The sequence below is a fragment of the Peromyscus eremicus genome, chromosome 8b (assembly GCF_949786415.1).
Source record: "Peromyscus eremicus chromosome 8b, PerEre_H2_v1, whole genome shotgun sequence".
Classification (NCBI taxonomy): domain Eukaryota; kingdom Metazoa; phylum Chordata; class Mammalia; order Rodentia; family Cricetidae; genus Peromyscus; species Peromyscus eremicus.
The window spans coordinates 56,533,071-56,549,957 of NC_081424.1; the positions used below are offsets into that span (position 1 = coordinate 56,533,071).

The 16,887-nt window shown below is 42.6% G+C and overlaps 1 protein-coding gene across 3 annotated transcripts in view; it reads right to left on the reverse strand.

The window, feature by feature from the left end:
* Prkn (parkin RBR E3 ubiquitin protein ligase) overlaps positions 1–16,887 on the reverse strand; it is a 1,191,501-nt gene that overhangs the window by 718,137 nt on the left and 456,477 nt on the right. For 2 of the 3 annotated variants that reach the window (XM_059272847.1, XM_059272845.1), the window contains exon 4: positions 16,740–16,861. In XM_059272847.1, coding sequence (XP_059128830.1) covers positions 16,740–16,861 — 122 coding nt within the window. The remainder of the gene's footprint in view (positions 1–16,739; positions 16,862–16,887) is intronic. The other variant, XM_059272846.1, reaches the window with a different exon arrangement.

Here is a 16,887-nt window from a genome sequence, read left to right on the forward strand (position 1 = left end):
AAATCAACAACTTTCTACAGCAGGGCTCCCACCCCACCTGCTGCCTTTGGTCCTGTATCTTTCTCTCTCAGTGTACCACATCTTTCATGCTCGGGGCTCTTGCTCCTGATGTGTCTCCTGGGCCAGAAGCTCTTCTGTTACCTCTGTCATCCTGCAAGGCTTGGGGCATTTTCTGGGATCTGGTGAGCCCTGGAAAGGTATCAGCAGATGCTTCCTAGTCCTTGAAGACACTGGTATACCAAAGCTGAGCAACTGCTGCATCCCAGTGAGCACCTATGGGCCAGCTGTGGTCCCCGTGTGTCTGGGAGATACTTACGTATGCTTCATCCCTCCATTTCTGCATTGCTCCATCAGTCTTTGCCTGAACAGGTCATGATGCACAGGAGGTCTAGAGGGGCCATGGCTCTCTGAGGAGCCTCAGAGGATGGCCACACATCTTGACATGCCTGGAGGAAAGGTTCTAGCACTCTCCTCCTAGACAGCCCAGGGAAGCTGGCCAGTGAAGGATCCTTGTTTCTTGGATGTTATTTGTTCTCAGAGGTGATGAGTCCTCAACTCCTTTAGGAACTTTTGGGGCAGATGTGCCTTGTGTCTCTTGCATGGGATCACAGGGAAGTCAGGGCTTATGTTGTGAACTGTAATAATCATTCCTAAAGAAAATGTCAACAATTTTAACTTAAAATGTATTTGTCTTAAATTAATTTATAGTGTAATGGTATTGTATCACTTGAAATATTCAAAAACTAAAGCCCACTGAAACCTCTCTTTCACCTATGTTTAAAGCATATTATTACTATTAGGTCATTTTTGTCAATTTCTTCAATATATTTGACAAACTAATGAGGGTGGTTTTCTGCCAATTTGAAGAAAGAAATAGTAAATAAAAGATTTCTATAATTCCAAGAGCATTGGGCTAACATGCATCTGTTTTCATGGCAAAATAGCAGTTTCTACAATCAGGAGTTTCCAGGAAGATGAGGTTTTAGCCTAGATACACAGCACTGAGCTTGGCTTTTAAATGTGAGAAGCACAGAGTGTTCACTCACTGAAGATCTCAGCCTGGGAAGGTGGCCCTTATTCAGATGCAAAAGCATGGGGGGTGAAGAACTAATAAGATCCTATGGATAATGAGGACTTCTGCCTCAAAACCCAGGCTGCAGCCAAAGTGACCTGGCATCGTTCCTAAGGACAGAGAATGCACACAGGATACACCCGGCTGGCTCAGGTCCGCCAGGCTCATCTTCTGTTCTGGCAACACTGAGCTGCTCTGTAGATGTTGGATGAGAGAAAGGTCCTTGCAAGCCTATGGGGCTCCCCATGTCCAAAGCTTTCCCCAAATCACTGTGGACATAGCTCTGTAGTGAAGTGTTCACCTAAAATCCAGCCTGGTCCCTGATTCAGCGTGGAGCAGGAATGACTTTGATGAAAGCCTCGTTGTCTTACAAGATACAAAGATGCGTGGCTCTGAAATCCTCCCTTGTCAGCATTTTAGTGTTGTGATGCTCAACATGGGATAACGCAATGATCTGCCAAGCCAACAACCGTGGTTATGGTGCCAGGCCCTGTCACTGCTGACTGAAGCAATGCCTCACCTCTAACCACTGGACTCAGTAACCATCAGCCTTTGCTAAGGCTGCATTCCTACACTGTGTGTTCCCCACCTCCAGCACACACCATACCCTTCATTTTGTAGTGACCACATCACCAAGATCTTTTCTTTTCCTATCATCCTTTCTCCTTAGTGTTAATAAAATATACTTAGAATTAATAAAATACAGATAAGTCTACCCCATAGATCAAACTGGTACTCCCTCATCTAGTGATACCCAACAGAGTCTGCCATGAGGCTGGACATGCTCTTTCTGTAGCATAAGTAACACACTAGCCATATGTTAATAGGAGCCTAAGGAACCCATGAGTTGTGGCTGCAGTAGCTGCAGTGGCTGTGGAACTCAAAGTTTGTTTTTCTCTTTTTAAGAAATTTTTTTTGTTTGTTTTGTTTTTTTTTTTGTTTTTCGAGACAGGGTTTCTCTGTGTAGCTTTGCGCCTTTTCCTGGAACTCACTTGGTAGCCCAGGCTGGCCTCGAACTCACAGAGATCCGCCTGGCTCTGCCTCCTGAGTGCTGAGATTAAAGGCGTGCGCCACCACCGCCCGGCAAGAAATTTTTTATTCGTTTTACATACCAATCACAGATTCCCCTCTCTTCCTCCCCCCCACCTCCCCCCAACCCAGCCCCCATTTCCTCCTCTGACAAGGTAAGGCCCTCCCATGGGGAGTCAGCAAAACCTGGTACATTCAGTTGAGGCAGGTCCAAGCCCCTCCCCCTGCATCAAGGCTGTGTAAGGTGTCCCACCATAGAAAATGGGCTCCAAAAAGCTGCTCATGCACCGGGGATGGATCCTGAGCCTACTGCCAGGGGGCTCTTTAAGTAGACCAAGCTACACAACTGTCTCACTGGGTGCCTGAGCTGGCTTACACTGGTAATCAGGTTGGAGACTACCCTAACTGTCATCACAGAGCCCTCATCCAGTAACTGATGGAAGCAGATGCAGATCTACAGCCAAGCAACAGGCCAAGCTCCAGGAGTCCAGTCAAAGAGCGGGAAGAGGGATTCTATGAGCAAGGGGCATCAAGATCATAATGGGGAAACTTACAGAGACAACCGAACCAAGCTAGTGAGAACTCATGAAATTTAGACCAACAGCTGTGGAGTCTCCAAGTTTCTTTTTCTTTAATTTTAACTGATAAAATCTTAGAAGTCATATGTGGTTGGCTGCTGCCATCCTGGGCAGCTCAGCAGGACTGTACAACAAGTTGTACTAATTAATGCATGTGCCTAATTTCTACTTTCCTCTCCTAATCAGTCAAATCAAACATTCAAGAACAAAATGGACTGGTGAAAATAGTGATTTCCCCAGGTAAAGTGGTGAACAAACTGCATCTCATCCCATGCTCAGGATTCTAGAATCTTCTGCTTTGAGCATATCTCACTTTTCTGCCCATACTTCTATCCTGATCCCCACACAGTCTTATGTGCTGAGGAGATTCATCAACTTGCGTGTTTGAAGTAGAATTGGTGGCACTGAGCAGGGCTTATCTGTAAATCCTTGGGAAACTTGAAGAAAACACTTTCCCCCATTTTCTTTTGGTACCAGTTTCTGTCTCCTAAACAAATTATTTATTCTAAAGCTCTTAAACATACATGTGTAATTAAAACAAAATACCACTGTCTATCTAGGTCAGCTCCCCTTACGAACCTCATTCAATAAAGGTGAAATTGGGATTGTGAAATTTGTATTGGGCTCTGCTTCTGAACATATAAATTGGCATTTCCCCAATCCGTGACATTAATTTAGTATATATTTCACCTAAAATATATTTTCCAATGTTAGCGATTTTTTTCTGAGCTCATCCAAAATTTGAGAGCTCAATATAATACATGGTCATTTGAAAACAAGTACTCACTAAATTTTGAGTTGTGCTGGATAATTTAAAAATGTTTTCCAGTAAATGGCACACTGGAATCAAATATAGAACTTAATATCAAGACCAATTCATCTTCAGTCACTTCCTCAGAATACAGTTTTCTAAATAAAAGAAGTACAACTTCATGTTGAACATACTATTCCAAATTAAAACTTACCTGAATCACTATTAAAAGTTATCTTTGTTGCCTAAGCAAACAATAGGAAGGGCCGGCATTCATGTTAGGACAGTCAGATTCCAGTATTCTCCTTGTCCTTCACGATAAGATAACTGAAAAGCCTTTTATCCCCAGGAAAGACTACTGCATATAACTTAGTCTAAAGGACAGCAGCTCTGTGTTATCAGAGGTCCAACATTTCAGCTCATTTTCAGCTTTTATTATCTCCATACTCTGAGATGGAATTTAATAGATGGTTGGAACAGCTATAACATGACATTAAGCAAAGAACATGTCAGTGGCATCCATGGCCCCAGCAAAGACAGGAGCTCCAAAACATAAATCAAAGGAAACAGAAGAACATCTCAGAAGAAAAGAATGGCAGTGATCTTGCACATCTAAAACATTCTAAATGCCTCAGGGAGGCTAAGAAGTATGGCGTGCTAAAGATAATGATGCCCCTTTAGCAGCCCTTGCTCTGTCTGCGAACCTCATACACTTCCTGAGATAATATAATGGCCACCGCGATGCCCAAATCTTTCCAAATTCACATGATTAGCATATCAATAAGGATGTTGAGAGTGAAAATAGGTTTTAACTCTTAAAGGTTCTACAGATTCAGCTTATATAACATAATGTTACATTTGAAGGTTCAATTGGAGCACCAAATGCAGTAGATACTAACAACCAAAAGAAGTCTAGATTCTATATGCAAATCACAAATACAAAAAGTGGTACATAATTCAGAATAGACTTTAATTTTTGGAGCAGTTTTAAGATCATAGTAAAAGCTTGCAAAATGTGCAGAAAATGCCCTTACACCACCTGCTAGCCACGTGTGAGATTTCTTAAACTCTCACCAAGCAATGTGTCTAACAGTTGCCTTACTAGAGATGGCTTTGAGAAAAAAGAATGAGGAGTTGGAAATGTCTGCACTGTGATTGTCTACATCCCACCATAACAGGACACCCACTGCATTTTAAATCAAAAGGGGAAAACTTATTGAAATGACTGAGAGAACATGATACAGCTGTTACAGGGCACATCAATCTTGGTTGGTGAGCTCAGGTCTGGTCTGGGTCAGATCCCAGAAGATCTGAGAAGTGAGATATCTGATTAGGAAGGGCATGCTGGGTTCAGCCTGTGTTCCCAAAGTGCATCTAAATAAAAGACATATGGGTGCTCCCCATAGAAAATGTGGAAGAACTACTCCAGGATCATGTTCCATTCTGCCCAAGAAGATGCCCCTGAAGTTCAGGGGGCAACAGAGAAAGTTGTGGGGGACAACGGAGAAAGGGTTGAAGAGGAGACACATCAGCATGTAACTCGAATTTTAAAAGGTTTGATAATAATTAAACTGGATCCAGATATTGAGGTAAATGCTGAAAGATCAGAGAGACAAAGGAACAAGCCACTGCCACGTCTTACCTCTAGGACTCCTCAGTCTGAAAGGCCTTCAGTTCCTGTCTCCTCATGCCTTATATACCTTTCTCTGCCCAGCCATCACTTCCTGTCTCAACCTTCCTAATGCTGGGATTAAAGGCATGTGCCACCACTGCCTGACATCTATGTTTAATCTAGTGGCTTGTTCTGTTCTCTGATCTTCAGGTAAATTTTATTAGTGTACACAATATATCACCACATCAGCACATCGCTGGAGGTGAGATTTCTCCATCATAAGACCAGTCAGCATTGTTCTATCAGGTCTGGAGATTCAGACTGGATGACCACACAAACCATTTCTCATCAAAGATTACGGATAAACCAAGGCAAGCAGTGACTATGAAGCCCTCAGTCAATTCTTCATGGACTATACACATTATAAAAGCATACTGTGTGTGGTATACTATGTTGGGTACAGAAGCAGGCAAGGTAGATTCCCATACTTTTGGAACTGAATCTTATGGTAAATGAATACAGGGGCACCCAAGGGATGAATTCTGTTTCAGATTTTGGTCACACTCTATTTATCTTATGAACTTGTATCTCATTTTCTCTGCTTGTATTTATGCACAGTTTATCTGCTTACAGCAACACTATACAATTTGTAGGTTATGTCACACTTGCTTACACTGACCTTCACCAAAACTACTTTAAATAGTGGCCTAGTTTCTCACGTTTTTTAGCATATCACAGGAAAGAGGGAAGTTGTCTGTCTCTAAATTGATGATGCCAGTTTTCAATTCTGGCCATATCTGATTATTTTAATTGCAGGTCCCTTCATAGGCAGTAGGTCAGTGCATAGTTATTAGAATGGCTTTCTAAATGAATATGAAATTCTCTCTGCCAACCGATGATTTATAGTGCAAAAAAATCAAGAGTAATTCTGACACTAGCCAGAAATATAATTATTTGATACTGTTTGGGAGAGCCCTTGTTCAAGCATACCAATAAATGATGGTAGAGTATTAATGATATTCAGAGATGCATGTGGCCTTTGCTGACTAGCTAACACCAAAGGTTCTGGTTTCATTGGTATGATGCACTAAAATAGATCAACTTGGCTGGCTAGTCATTTGAAAATTCCTAATCTGTGATGGTTCCCCCTTTCCACAATTTTATTTATCTAAGCATATCAGCCCTTTCACTACACTGAAGGAGACACCCATGTTTTACCTCTTACCCTCCTCCTGAATCTCGATCCTTCTTCAGGAAGTGTAGTTGGATAAAATTGGCTCTTCAGGAAGAGGCTAGAGAGTAGCTCTCAACTCTCCCCATGCCCTGGTAAGAAAACTCATGTAACACAATGAAGGTGCTTTCAGTGAGAATCTATGTTCCCGTTCCCAAGAATTAATTCCCAGCTTAGTTTCCTTCTCACTGTGTGACCCAAGTAAAGTCAATTAACCTCTCCATTTCCCATCTGGCTTTAATGATACATTTATGCAGGTAGCTTGATATTCCCAGGCGGAAAAGGCATGCATGCATAAGTACAAAGGCTTCTGTAAAATAATGCGCAGACAGATCTCAGTCCTGTGCTGAATACCCTGCCTAATTCCAGGATAGCATTTTCAATGTGACTCCCCTGTCTCCCACAGTTTATCAGTGTGAGGTAATACACTTGGCTTTTTATTTTTTAATAAAACATTGACAAAAGATCTACTATGGCCTGAGACAAGACTGCTAAATTCTGTTTATGTTTCCCTGGTGAGGTTTTGAAGTAATTTACTTCTTAAGCAAAGAACAAATAAATTAACCCACTGCACTAAAGATCATTTTTTATTTCCCCAGTTCTTGATAAAGCTTCTAAGTGGTAAAATGGATAATATATCAATTTCATTCTACAGAGGAGTCACAACTGTGAGTAGAATTAACCACTGAACAACAGTGGCACTTCATTCACCAAAACAATTTCAAGACTGGTCAAATTGCCAGATTAAAGATGTTGATACAAACATGGCAGATGAAAGCAAAATTTCTACTCAGTAAAGAAATTTGGGAGTCTGTGAACTTGATCTAAACAATTATGCATTCACAAACATGGCTGCCACTAGTCACTCCCACCCAACACCCATCACAAACATGGCTGCTACTAGTCACTCCCACCCAACCCCATCATAAACATGGCTGCCACTAGTCACTCCCACCCAACACCCATCACAAACATGGCTGCCACTAGTCACTCCCACCCAATCCCACCACAAACATGGCTGCCACTAGTCACTCCCACCCAACACCCATCACAAACATGGCTGCCACTAGTCACTCCCACCCAACACCCATCACAAACATGGCTGCCACTAGTCACTCCCATCCAGCACCCATCACAAACATGGCTGCCACTAGTCAGTCCCACCCAGCACATTTTCTCTCCTTGTAAAAGAGCTCTGGTTTTGACTGGGAACTCATGATTACAAACAAGGAGAATACTTAGGATTGGTTGAGGCCAGTCAAAGCTATTCTAGTTCTGTTTGGAAGATATTTGATTTCTGAAGTCATTGATAACCTTCAGTGGCCATATAACCCAGTTATGAACAGTGAAATGGAACAAGGAACCTGCTTGGATACTTTTGGGAATAATTGTCATCATTATTTTAAATAAAAGGAAATAGTTTTCCCTGCCTCATACATAGACTTGACACCTCGATACCTGAAGGTGTACCATGAAGGACAGTGGACAGTGGCACAAAGATAGTCCAGTTAGTGCTTGAAAGGACAGTAGTGTCCTTAGGGGTCACCTCTGTTGTAGTTCTACTAATGCCAGCAGGCAGCATTTGAACCAATAAACAAAGCAACCTGGCTTCTAAAACGTGCATGCAACTGCAATTTAAAATACCATCTGGAGGTTTTTCTATAGGAAACTCTGTCTGTTCCTTTACACTTTAGACATACCTGTAGGTTGTAACCTATCAAAACATTCTAGGCAGTTTCAATAAATATTTCCATCATAAAAGTTTTAAATGTATCCTACTGTATGAGAAATAAAATTCTAAGTAACTCAACTAATTTCCAATTAAATAAATTAATAACTACATGTTACTGCTAAGTGACAGATTATATATAATGTTTATTATTTCCTAACTCAAAAGCAAATAGCACAGGCATTAGGTCCCTCATTGACATAGTGATTGGCAGATAGTAAACTTAGAGGAGAAAAAAAAAACTACTCAAATATAGCAGCTACAGATATAGATAGGTCAAATGCTGAGTTCAGGTTCTGGTTTATGGTGGACGGTAAGTCATAGGCAGAAACTAATTGTTCATAATATATAAGACCATATATTTGAGAAGTAATGAAATAATGACTTTAACTCCTATATATATGAAAAATGTATTCATATTTTTTCAGAATTAATTGTTTAAATTTCATGCTTACAGTTTGGAGAATTATCTAGAAATATGTGTCAGGAGCCCAGTTGAGTATCAAAGCAGGAATTGTGAGTGACTGCCTGGAGGTTCTGTGCCGGCATCTCCAGAAGTGCTTGAGTCTTTGTTTGGGGGCAGATTATAAAGCTGTGCTGGGATATTTGCTTCTGCACTGATGGTGTTCTTTCACTCTTTCCTTCTCTTAGAGTTGCAAAAGTAAACTCACAAAAACCCAGGAGGAGGAGCCACCAGTTCCGATTTCTGAGAGGTCTCATATAAAAACACAGTGAATGGCAACTGCCACTGGAGTCCAAAGGAAAACAATTAGTCTAATTAAACAGTTAATGAATTAGAAACCTTGACATCATTTCTGCAGGGTTGGATTAATTGAAATCAATTCAAAAAACAATAAGGCATAAGAAATGTTCAGTTGTGAAATATGGGCATGCAGCAAAGCTGCCTGAGTAAGGATTTAGACAGCAGAGGGAAAAGGGCAACTGATAACAACTGCCCCCAGCTCACCTGGAAACATTTCATTCATTTCTTAAATTTGTTTCTATTTATAAATAACATGCCACTGATTAAAATGGGCAGCTGCATATTTTACATTTCCTCTCTTATAAATTCTGTTAAATGATCTGACTAATGAGGTGACAACAGAAAGAGAAACACTTCCTTTTCAGTTTGCAGCGCCTCCCTCACTCTGTTTTTCTTTTGTTTTTCTGGGGAGGTGTTCCTTTGGCTCACAGTAACCCAGGTTCTCCAAAAACACCCTTTCATCTTATACCCCAGGTATCACTGTGCCTCCAAGGGTAGGGCTGATTCCTCCTACCAAGGGTGTCAGCATCACACGCTAGATGGGGGGGTCCCAGGTTATGTTTAAACCATCTCCACCAATCACACACACACACACACACACACACACACACACACACACACACACACACACAGCTCCACCTCTGTCAGTCAGTCTAGCCTTTTTTGGTCTGATTCACCTACTTATCTCCCTCCAAGGCCAACTGCTGGCCTCTCCTCTCTGGGAGTCATGATCACCATGCAAATGTCCCAGCTAAGAGGGCAGTACTGTCCAGGAACTACTATCCCTGGACAAGATAGAGGGCATTGAACTCAACTTGAATTCCAGAGAATTTTTTAGATGAAAACAATTAGCTTAGTTATATCCCATTCAATTTTGGGTGATATTGGTGAAATTATTAAGGCCACTCTACATAGTTAAAAGGGAGGTTCATTTTGTGGGGTAACTCACAAATGAAGGGATAGGTTGCAGGGTCTGGGAAAGGTGTAGCGCAGTCCGGCGGTGTTCTCTGGAGAACTCTGCTCGGTCTACCTTAAGCGTCCTGGGTCCAGGAACCAAGAGAGCCTGCACACCTGGATCTCAGGTCTGCCTTGTAAGCGTGACTGTTACAGAAGCCTCAATGGGGGTTGGAACTTCCAGGTCAAAGCTGGAATGGCTACCCACTACAGGGTATTACTAATACTTTATTTATACTACAATCTATTCATAGTTTGTATTTGTATTTGTCTGGTTTCAATTGCAAGTGAACCTCTGGTGTCCAGTAGTTAGGACCCTTGGAGCCAGAGCACTGGGCTCTTTCCTGTCTGGACGTGTGTCCTGGCTCTGGCTCTGGCCGTCTTGTTACACAGAACTGGGTGAAGTTCCTGCTTGCCTATCCTACCCTCTCCCCTGCCCTCTGCCCTTCTGTCCCTCCATGTTACTCTCACTGCAGTCTCTCCCACCAGAGTCACAGGCAGAGACTGGAGAACCCACCAAGAGTCATTCAAAAAGCCTAAGCTGTCCTGAAAACTCAAGACATCCAGCACATCAACCAGTCACACCCTGTGACCATTTGTAGGAGCTGGCTCTTCTTAGGGTGCTGTGAGCCACTGAAATCTGACTTTCCAAATGGCCACTTTACCTAATACAGTAATGTATTTACACACTGCTAGATTTTTTATTAATACAATACATGCCATGAGCTATGTGCTCTGAACTCTTCAGATTTCCTGGGTCACTATGTACTGTTTTCTCTTTGTCTTTTCCCTCAAGATGTCATCATGTCGAACTGATCAGCACCATGGAGAGCACAACGGAAGTGGGTGGGCCCCAGAAGCCAGAGGGCAGAAGAGTTCTGAGGTGTGAGAAAGCTCAGGCAGGAAAAATGTGGGATGAGAGGTGGAGTGCAGCACTGGCCCCGCCTCTTCTCTGCAGACACCTGATCTGCATGTGTTCAGTGGCTTGGATGCTGCAGCTGCCAGGAGATGAATCTTCTATATAGGCCTCCTGGCAAACACTGAGCAAGACAGAATGCAAGCACAGTTGCCACCACAGTGTACAAAACACACCTCAGAAAGACTTCAGGGAGTGTGCAGTAGCATGTGGAGAGTTGGTGTTGCACTCTAGAATCTCTGAAATGCTTGACAGCCAGCAGGACAAGACACGGGGGGGGGGGGGGCGATTGTATCTGATGTTGAAACTAAAAAGAAAGTAGTAAGCTTAGATATAGCCCAAGACTGTAATTCATTACAAAGATGTGCATAGCTTCCTAGGCAAGCAGACTCCTGACCAACAATTAATCTGTAGCAAATATTAAGTTTAAGAATGATTACACATTTTAACTATATTTCTTAATAAATTTCCTCACATAAATTTTGCCTAATCTATAAACCAATTTTAAACAAAATCCATCATGCCAGGCACTTTACATCTTATTCTATTTATTGCACCATTTCTCATCAGAAACCTTTTAGCTTTAATGCTATTCCGAGGCAGACTATCTCATTAGGGTGGCAGAGATAAAGTTCTTTTTGAGATAAAGTAATTATAGTGATTGTAGGGGAAATATCATCCAAACTTCTTGGCTGCAGCAATCTCCTGGCTTCTGATTAATTTTAAGACTAACAAACTGAGAGCAAACAAAGAGATGCTAGTGGTGGATAATGCGGCAATCCAGAGTGGGTACTGGAGAGGTGTCCATGTGCAGTGTTAATCAGAAACTAAGTGGTAGTGGGCTTTGCTATCAGGCAGACATTCCAAGGCAACATGTGCACACGTGCATGTTCTGTTGACTCAGGCTGCATCTGCTCTCTCCTCCAAGTGTTACTGGAGACAAAGACTCTATGAATACCTTTTGTATAGCTGAAGCTTATTTCCAATTAGATGAGTCAGTTTCTCCCCATCATAGAATGATTTAGTCTTTTTCTTGAGGAAACTCACGCCCCCTAGAATGTGGACAGTGCTGAGAGTGACGAAGGGAGTGGATCTGATACTTCACCCACAATGGAAAGAGGTCCCATCCAGATTAGAGACACAGCCTGCAGGGAGCCTAGAGGATCCCTCCCTATCAGCAGTTACTCTAACTAAAGCCCCTAGTCCAACCAAAGGGTTAGAGGTCTCTGAGACTACTTTGGTTGACATGAGCAGGTCCTAGGAAAATCTTTGAAACAGTGACATGAGTCATTTTAAATTACCCATTTAACTGCTCAAAAATACAACCAGAGACACTAGAAATGCACAGAGCAACCCCTGCTGTGCTCACCCCTTTCTCATTCCTGCATGGCTCCAAGTGGGTAATCTTTGAAGAAGTAGTTGAAAAATTGAATGCCTGCCATGTTTTTTCAATCAGCTGTGTTCACTATTTTCCAGTGAGGACTCACATTTCTAAAGAATATCTCCATCTAGTTGAAACCCTGGTCAAGGTCACCGTGAAATGAAAAGGGTATTTTGATTTGGAAATGGTAGAGGACCTGGTGTGTGAGTTGATTCTCAACTCACTTGCAAGGTCATGTCAAAACCTCAGACTCCAATTTCCCTTTAGGACAGAGATGGCTAATGTTCATCATCCTTGCCAGTTTATTAGGGGCAGCATATTAAAGGTGAAGTCTGGCTTAAACCAAAGCATCATGTGTGAATAGCTCATTGCTGCTACATGCCCAGTGTTAGTAGAGTCGAGTGGATATTGGCATCATTAATGAATATCTAATAACAACAAAACTCGTAGAGGTGATCACAGAGACATGCTACAGGCCATAGCTCTTTGCAGACAGAGTTCTCTAGACAAGAGAAATGAAAGTGCATGTTCAAAAGTAACTCAGTTAGCTAAGATGATTCTGCTTTTTCTCCTTTAAGAATATCTTTGCAGATATTCTTAAATGAACCACACACTGATTGCAAATGAGTCACCTACTTATGATCCTATATTCTCATATTTTCATAAACAGAGAACATAGTTTAAGCTGCTGAATTTTATAAAGAATTGGGAAATGAAACCTAATAGGTGACTATTATTTATGTAGAAATAACCCCCTTGGCAAACTCCAGCACCTGTTCCATCAGTGCCACACTGAGGGTGGCAGGCTAAGCAGCAGTTTCACTGTCCACCCCTGAATGTGTAGCTTCCCTGTGTGAACTGTCATTTCAATGATGAAACCGAAGCATGGGATCTCCTCTGCTATGGACCAGTTACACTACATCTGAAATATGGGTGAAGAAGAACTGTCTTTAAAGTATCCTATTTCCATTTCCCCTAAATCCTTAAGAATGTTTTCCATGAGTGTTTTCAGAGATATTTTAGTATGTGGAAAGCAGTTAAGTAACAGACCACTGATTGATGGATTTGACAGTAAGCAATCTATCCTAGGAAAGACCAGGGCAAAGCAGAGAAGACCTTTCTCTCCCAGATCCAGGATTTGATTACAATATGACATTGGGGTCTCTTTGTTAGAGACCTACCACTTTGTAAATGTGTCATAAAAACCAGAGAAAAGGACAGATACAGAAACCCAAGGAAGGAAACCAGCAAATTGTTGCAAACACATCATAATAAGGTAATAGAATTCTAAAATGCCAGACAGGCTTTCAAAAGGGTGTGGCTCTAGAAAGTCAATGTGGGAAAAGCTCAGAAACAGATTCGACATTCAACATTATCTGCTTTGTGCTGTGCAGGTAAGACAGAGTGAGCTGATGAGGGTAAGTAAGGATCAAAGTGACAGGCTGTCTGACCACATAAGCACACAGATGGAATAGTGAACAGCGGAAAGAGAATTAAGGCAGAGATGAGAATCGAGGAAATCTCAGGGAGTCCTGGTGATGGCATGTGAGATGGAGCAGAGTGGGACTCTGGACTAACACACCATGGCTCCCAGGATTGGTCCTGGAAAATAGAATACTGGGACTTCATCTTAGAGGAAGGAGAAACTGCTCAAAGGTGGAATCCTAGCCACCTCTGAACCAAGGCAGAGAGAGCTGCTGTTCTCTGAAAGGAATCCGTCGAAACCTGGATTTTCATATCAACTCGCAAATAAACATACACACATGTGGATAAGTATGTATATGAATAATGACAGAATAATGGTGATAAAGAGGCTGACACTTTTAAATGTGTCCTGAATACTGTTTTAAGCATTCTTTGTATTGACATCATTTCCCTATCAACCAAAGACACATACTGTCATGTCCAAGATTGACTGTCCCCAAGTTGACAAGGGCAGGACACAGAAAACTGGCTGTACTCCAGAGGTACCCTGGCTCCACAGCTATTTTTCAATGAGACACTGCACTGCCTCTCTGACTCTTAGTGGGCGATTATCTCATTCAGGCTCCAGTCAGCATCTAGTGCCAGCACACCATGAGTGCCTACCATGCTCTACTTTGCTTGGATACATGGAGACAGAAGCTGCAGGGTTTTGTTATATTTTTATGTTCAGGTTTTATTTTTGTTCTCTATTTGTCCTCCATAGAGCACATTTTCAAATGACAAGTTTCACGTAAAATTACATACTTGTGATTCTCTTGATTAAAAACAGAACATTTAGCCACAATGAGTCTTATCCCATAGCTTGTCAACTATTAGCCAGTGCTACAGTCTGGGCCTCTCCATGCCCCAGGATCCTTTCCTCCCTTACTATCCCAGATCTAACTTCACATTTTATCACCTGCCTGATTTTTGTGTTTTGTGTCTGTGATCCTTAGGTATATATACATCTGTATGACAAAAAAAAAAAAAAAAAAAAAAAAGACCAACCTATCCTCAGAGCTTAGTCTAGACAAAACAGTCTGGGTTCAGACTCCCAGTTCCCAGGCTCTAGTTTTCATGGGAAAAATTCCTGGATCCTTTTAAGACTGAATTTTCTCAAATCAAAAGTGGGATTACTGATAGCACTTAACTCAGAGTGCTGCTATGAAATAAATGACGCAATGCATACAGCGTTAGATTACTACGGCTTTACATTAAGACACACCAGGAAGCAAGGGTATCTTCACCACCGGGAGCCATCAGGTTGAGTACAGAAGAAGAGGCTGTGTGTTGATTTAAGAAAAGCAAAGGAGAGACGTAGGTAAAAGGAGCAATTCCACTGGACCCATGCAGCCTGCCGAGGCAGGAGTCCTGCTATTGATACCGCTAGAGAAGAGCCTACTGCAAATGCCTCAGATGAAATGATGTGGCTTCTTGGTGGATTTCATTATCTAGTGAAATACACTGTATCCCAGGTAAGCACTGAATCATTGGTTCGAGGAAACGGACCCATGGTTTCTCCTTTATTTGGTATGATTTTTGAGGTCTTAAATCCCCTGCATTCTCATTCATCAGGACTTTCCCTGACTCCCCATCACCTGCATACTGAACTCTGATTGGCCCCCATCACTGGGGTCTCTACGTGGTACCTGGGGTACTTATCCACAGCTAAGCGCCCAACTCTCTTGGACTTTGTGCTTTTATACCTGTGCGCTCAGAGCTGTGATGATCAGACATCCCAGAGGCTACTGCCCAGTGCCACATCAAAATCCCAGTCAGCTGCCAGTCTGTCAGCACAGCTCTCGGGGAGGACCAGATTGGGGTAGTGAGGGAATGAAGAAAAGACAAACACAGGGAGACACAGACGCACAGACAAGCTGAGATGGGGTGGACAGAGATCTCTGGTGGAGAGGCTGCAGGAGCCTCGCAGCTCAGTGTGCTTATTATAGACACTGAACAGAGGGGTGGAGTCATTGCATACAGCTAAACATGGAGTCAATTAATACAGACAAATGAGGAGGCAGGGTTATGGTGCACAGCTGATCAAGGAAACAGGTCTAGCTGATCTCTGTAGGAGCAGTACCTGTAGGGGAGCAGTCTTCAAGCTGTGAACGGGTGTGTGAGGGGGAAGCAATTGTAGACATTTTCTGTATACACTATCAACATATATACAGGGACCAGAGAGAGACTTTACTATCCCTCTGATCCTCAACAAATGAGCAGGAAGGCTTTGTTATTTTCTAATGGGTCTGAGGCATTGGGGTCTTTGACATAGCCAGCTAATGTCAACAGCACACATTCACTCAGGACTTCACACACTCAAGGGTTCCTCCACCTCCCATAGTCTGCCATTGAGGTATCACCAGGAACCCTTTCAACAGCTGCTCTTGTATTTTATATCAAAGGTTGGTGAGCCCTTTCTCCCAGTAAATACTTCATGCTCTAGAAGCTATCCTGACTATCTATGCACGCAGTTATTGACAACATGCACAGATGAGGTGGTCTGGGTTTCACCAAACTTTATTGATGAACAGTGGAATTTAAGTGTCAGAGTGGCATGGGTCACACAGTGCTACTCATCTTTTTACTTTTCTTCCCCAGTGACTTGAGAACAACTCTGGAGCAGGCTGCAGGGAGGCAAGCAGAAGACTGTGGTAGTGCTTGATTTGGTACCCACTGCTTCAGGGCAGACACCGAGGCTCTACAACTGTCCTTCTTACTCTTCTTCTTATTAGTGGTACGTTGTCACTTAATTGAACAACCTCAGTGCACTGTTCCTAGATGAAACCTCTAGTGTGTTCTGACATGTGTAGCCAAGCTCCCACCACACAAGTCCAAATGTGGCACATTTCCAGTACTCAAAAATGTTCCTTCAGAACCACTTTCATAAAATACCACCACCGCCCTCTGAGTCCATTACTTCTATAAATAGGCTCTACCCAGCCTTTCTGCAGGTCTTAGCTGAAAAAAAAAAGATGTACGAAGTGCTTGTGTGTGTGTGTGTGTGTGTGTGTGTGTGTGTGTGTGTGTGTGTACAAGGGAGACATTAGTTGAACTTACAGAGCAGAAAGAAACCCAGAGGGAAGGCTATATTTGACATGAAATTTGAATGCCATAAACAATCACAGCCTCCCAGAAGAGCATCTTGCTTTCAGTGTGGTGATACTCGATCAGAAACAGGGAGAGGTGGCTCCACAGGGACACATTTATTAATCCAGGCAAGAGCAGTTGCATCAGGACACTGCCTTTGCTTCCTTACCTGGGCCAAGGTGAGGGTTGCTTGTCTGCAGGTGCCACATTGAACTCGGAGCTTTCCAGGCTGGACTCTGTGGCAGGGGTTTTTGCAGTAGACATAAAAGCTGTTATAGGTGGGTTTAACTGCTGGGAGAAAGCAGAGAGAGTGCCCA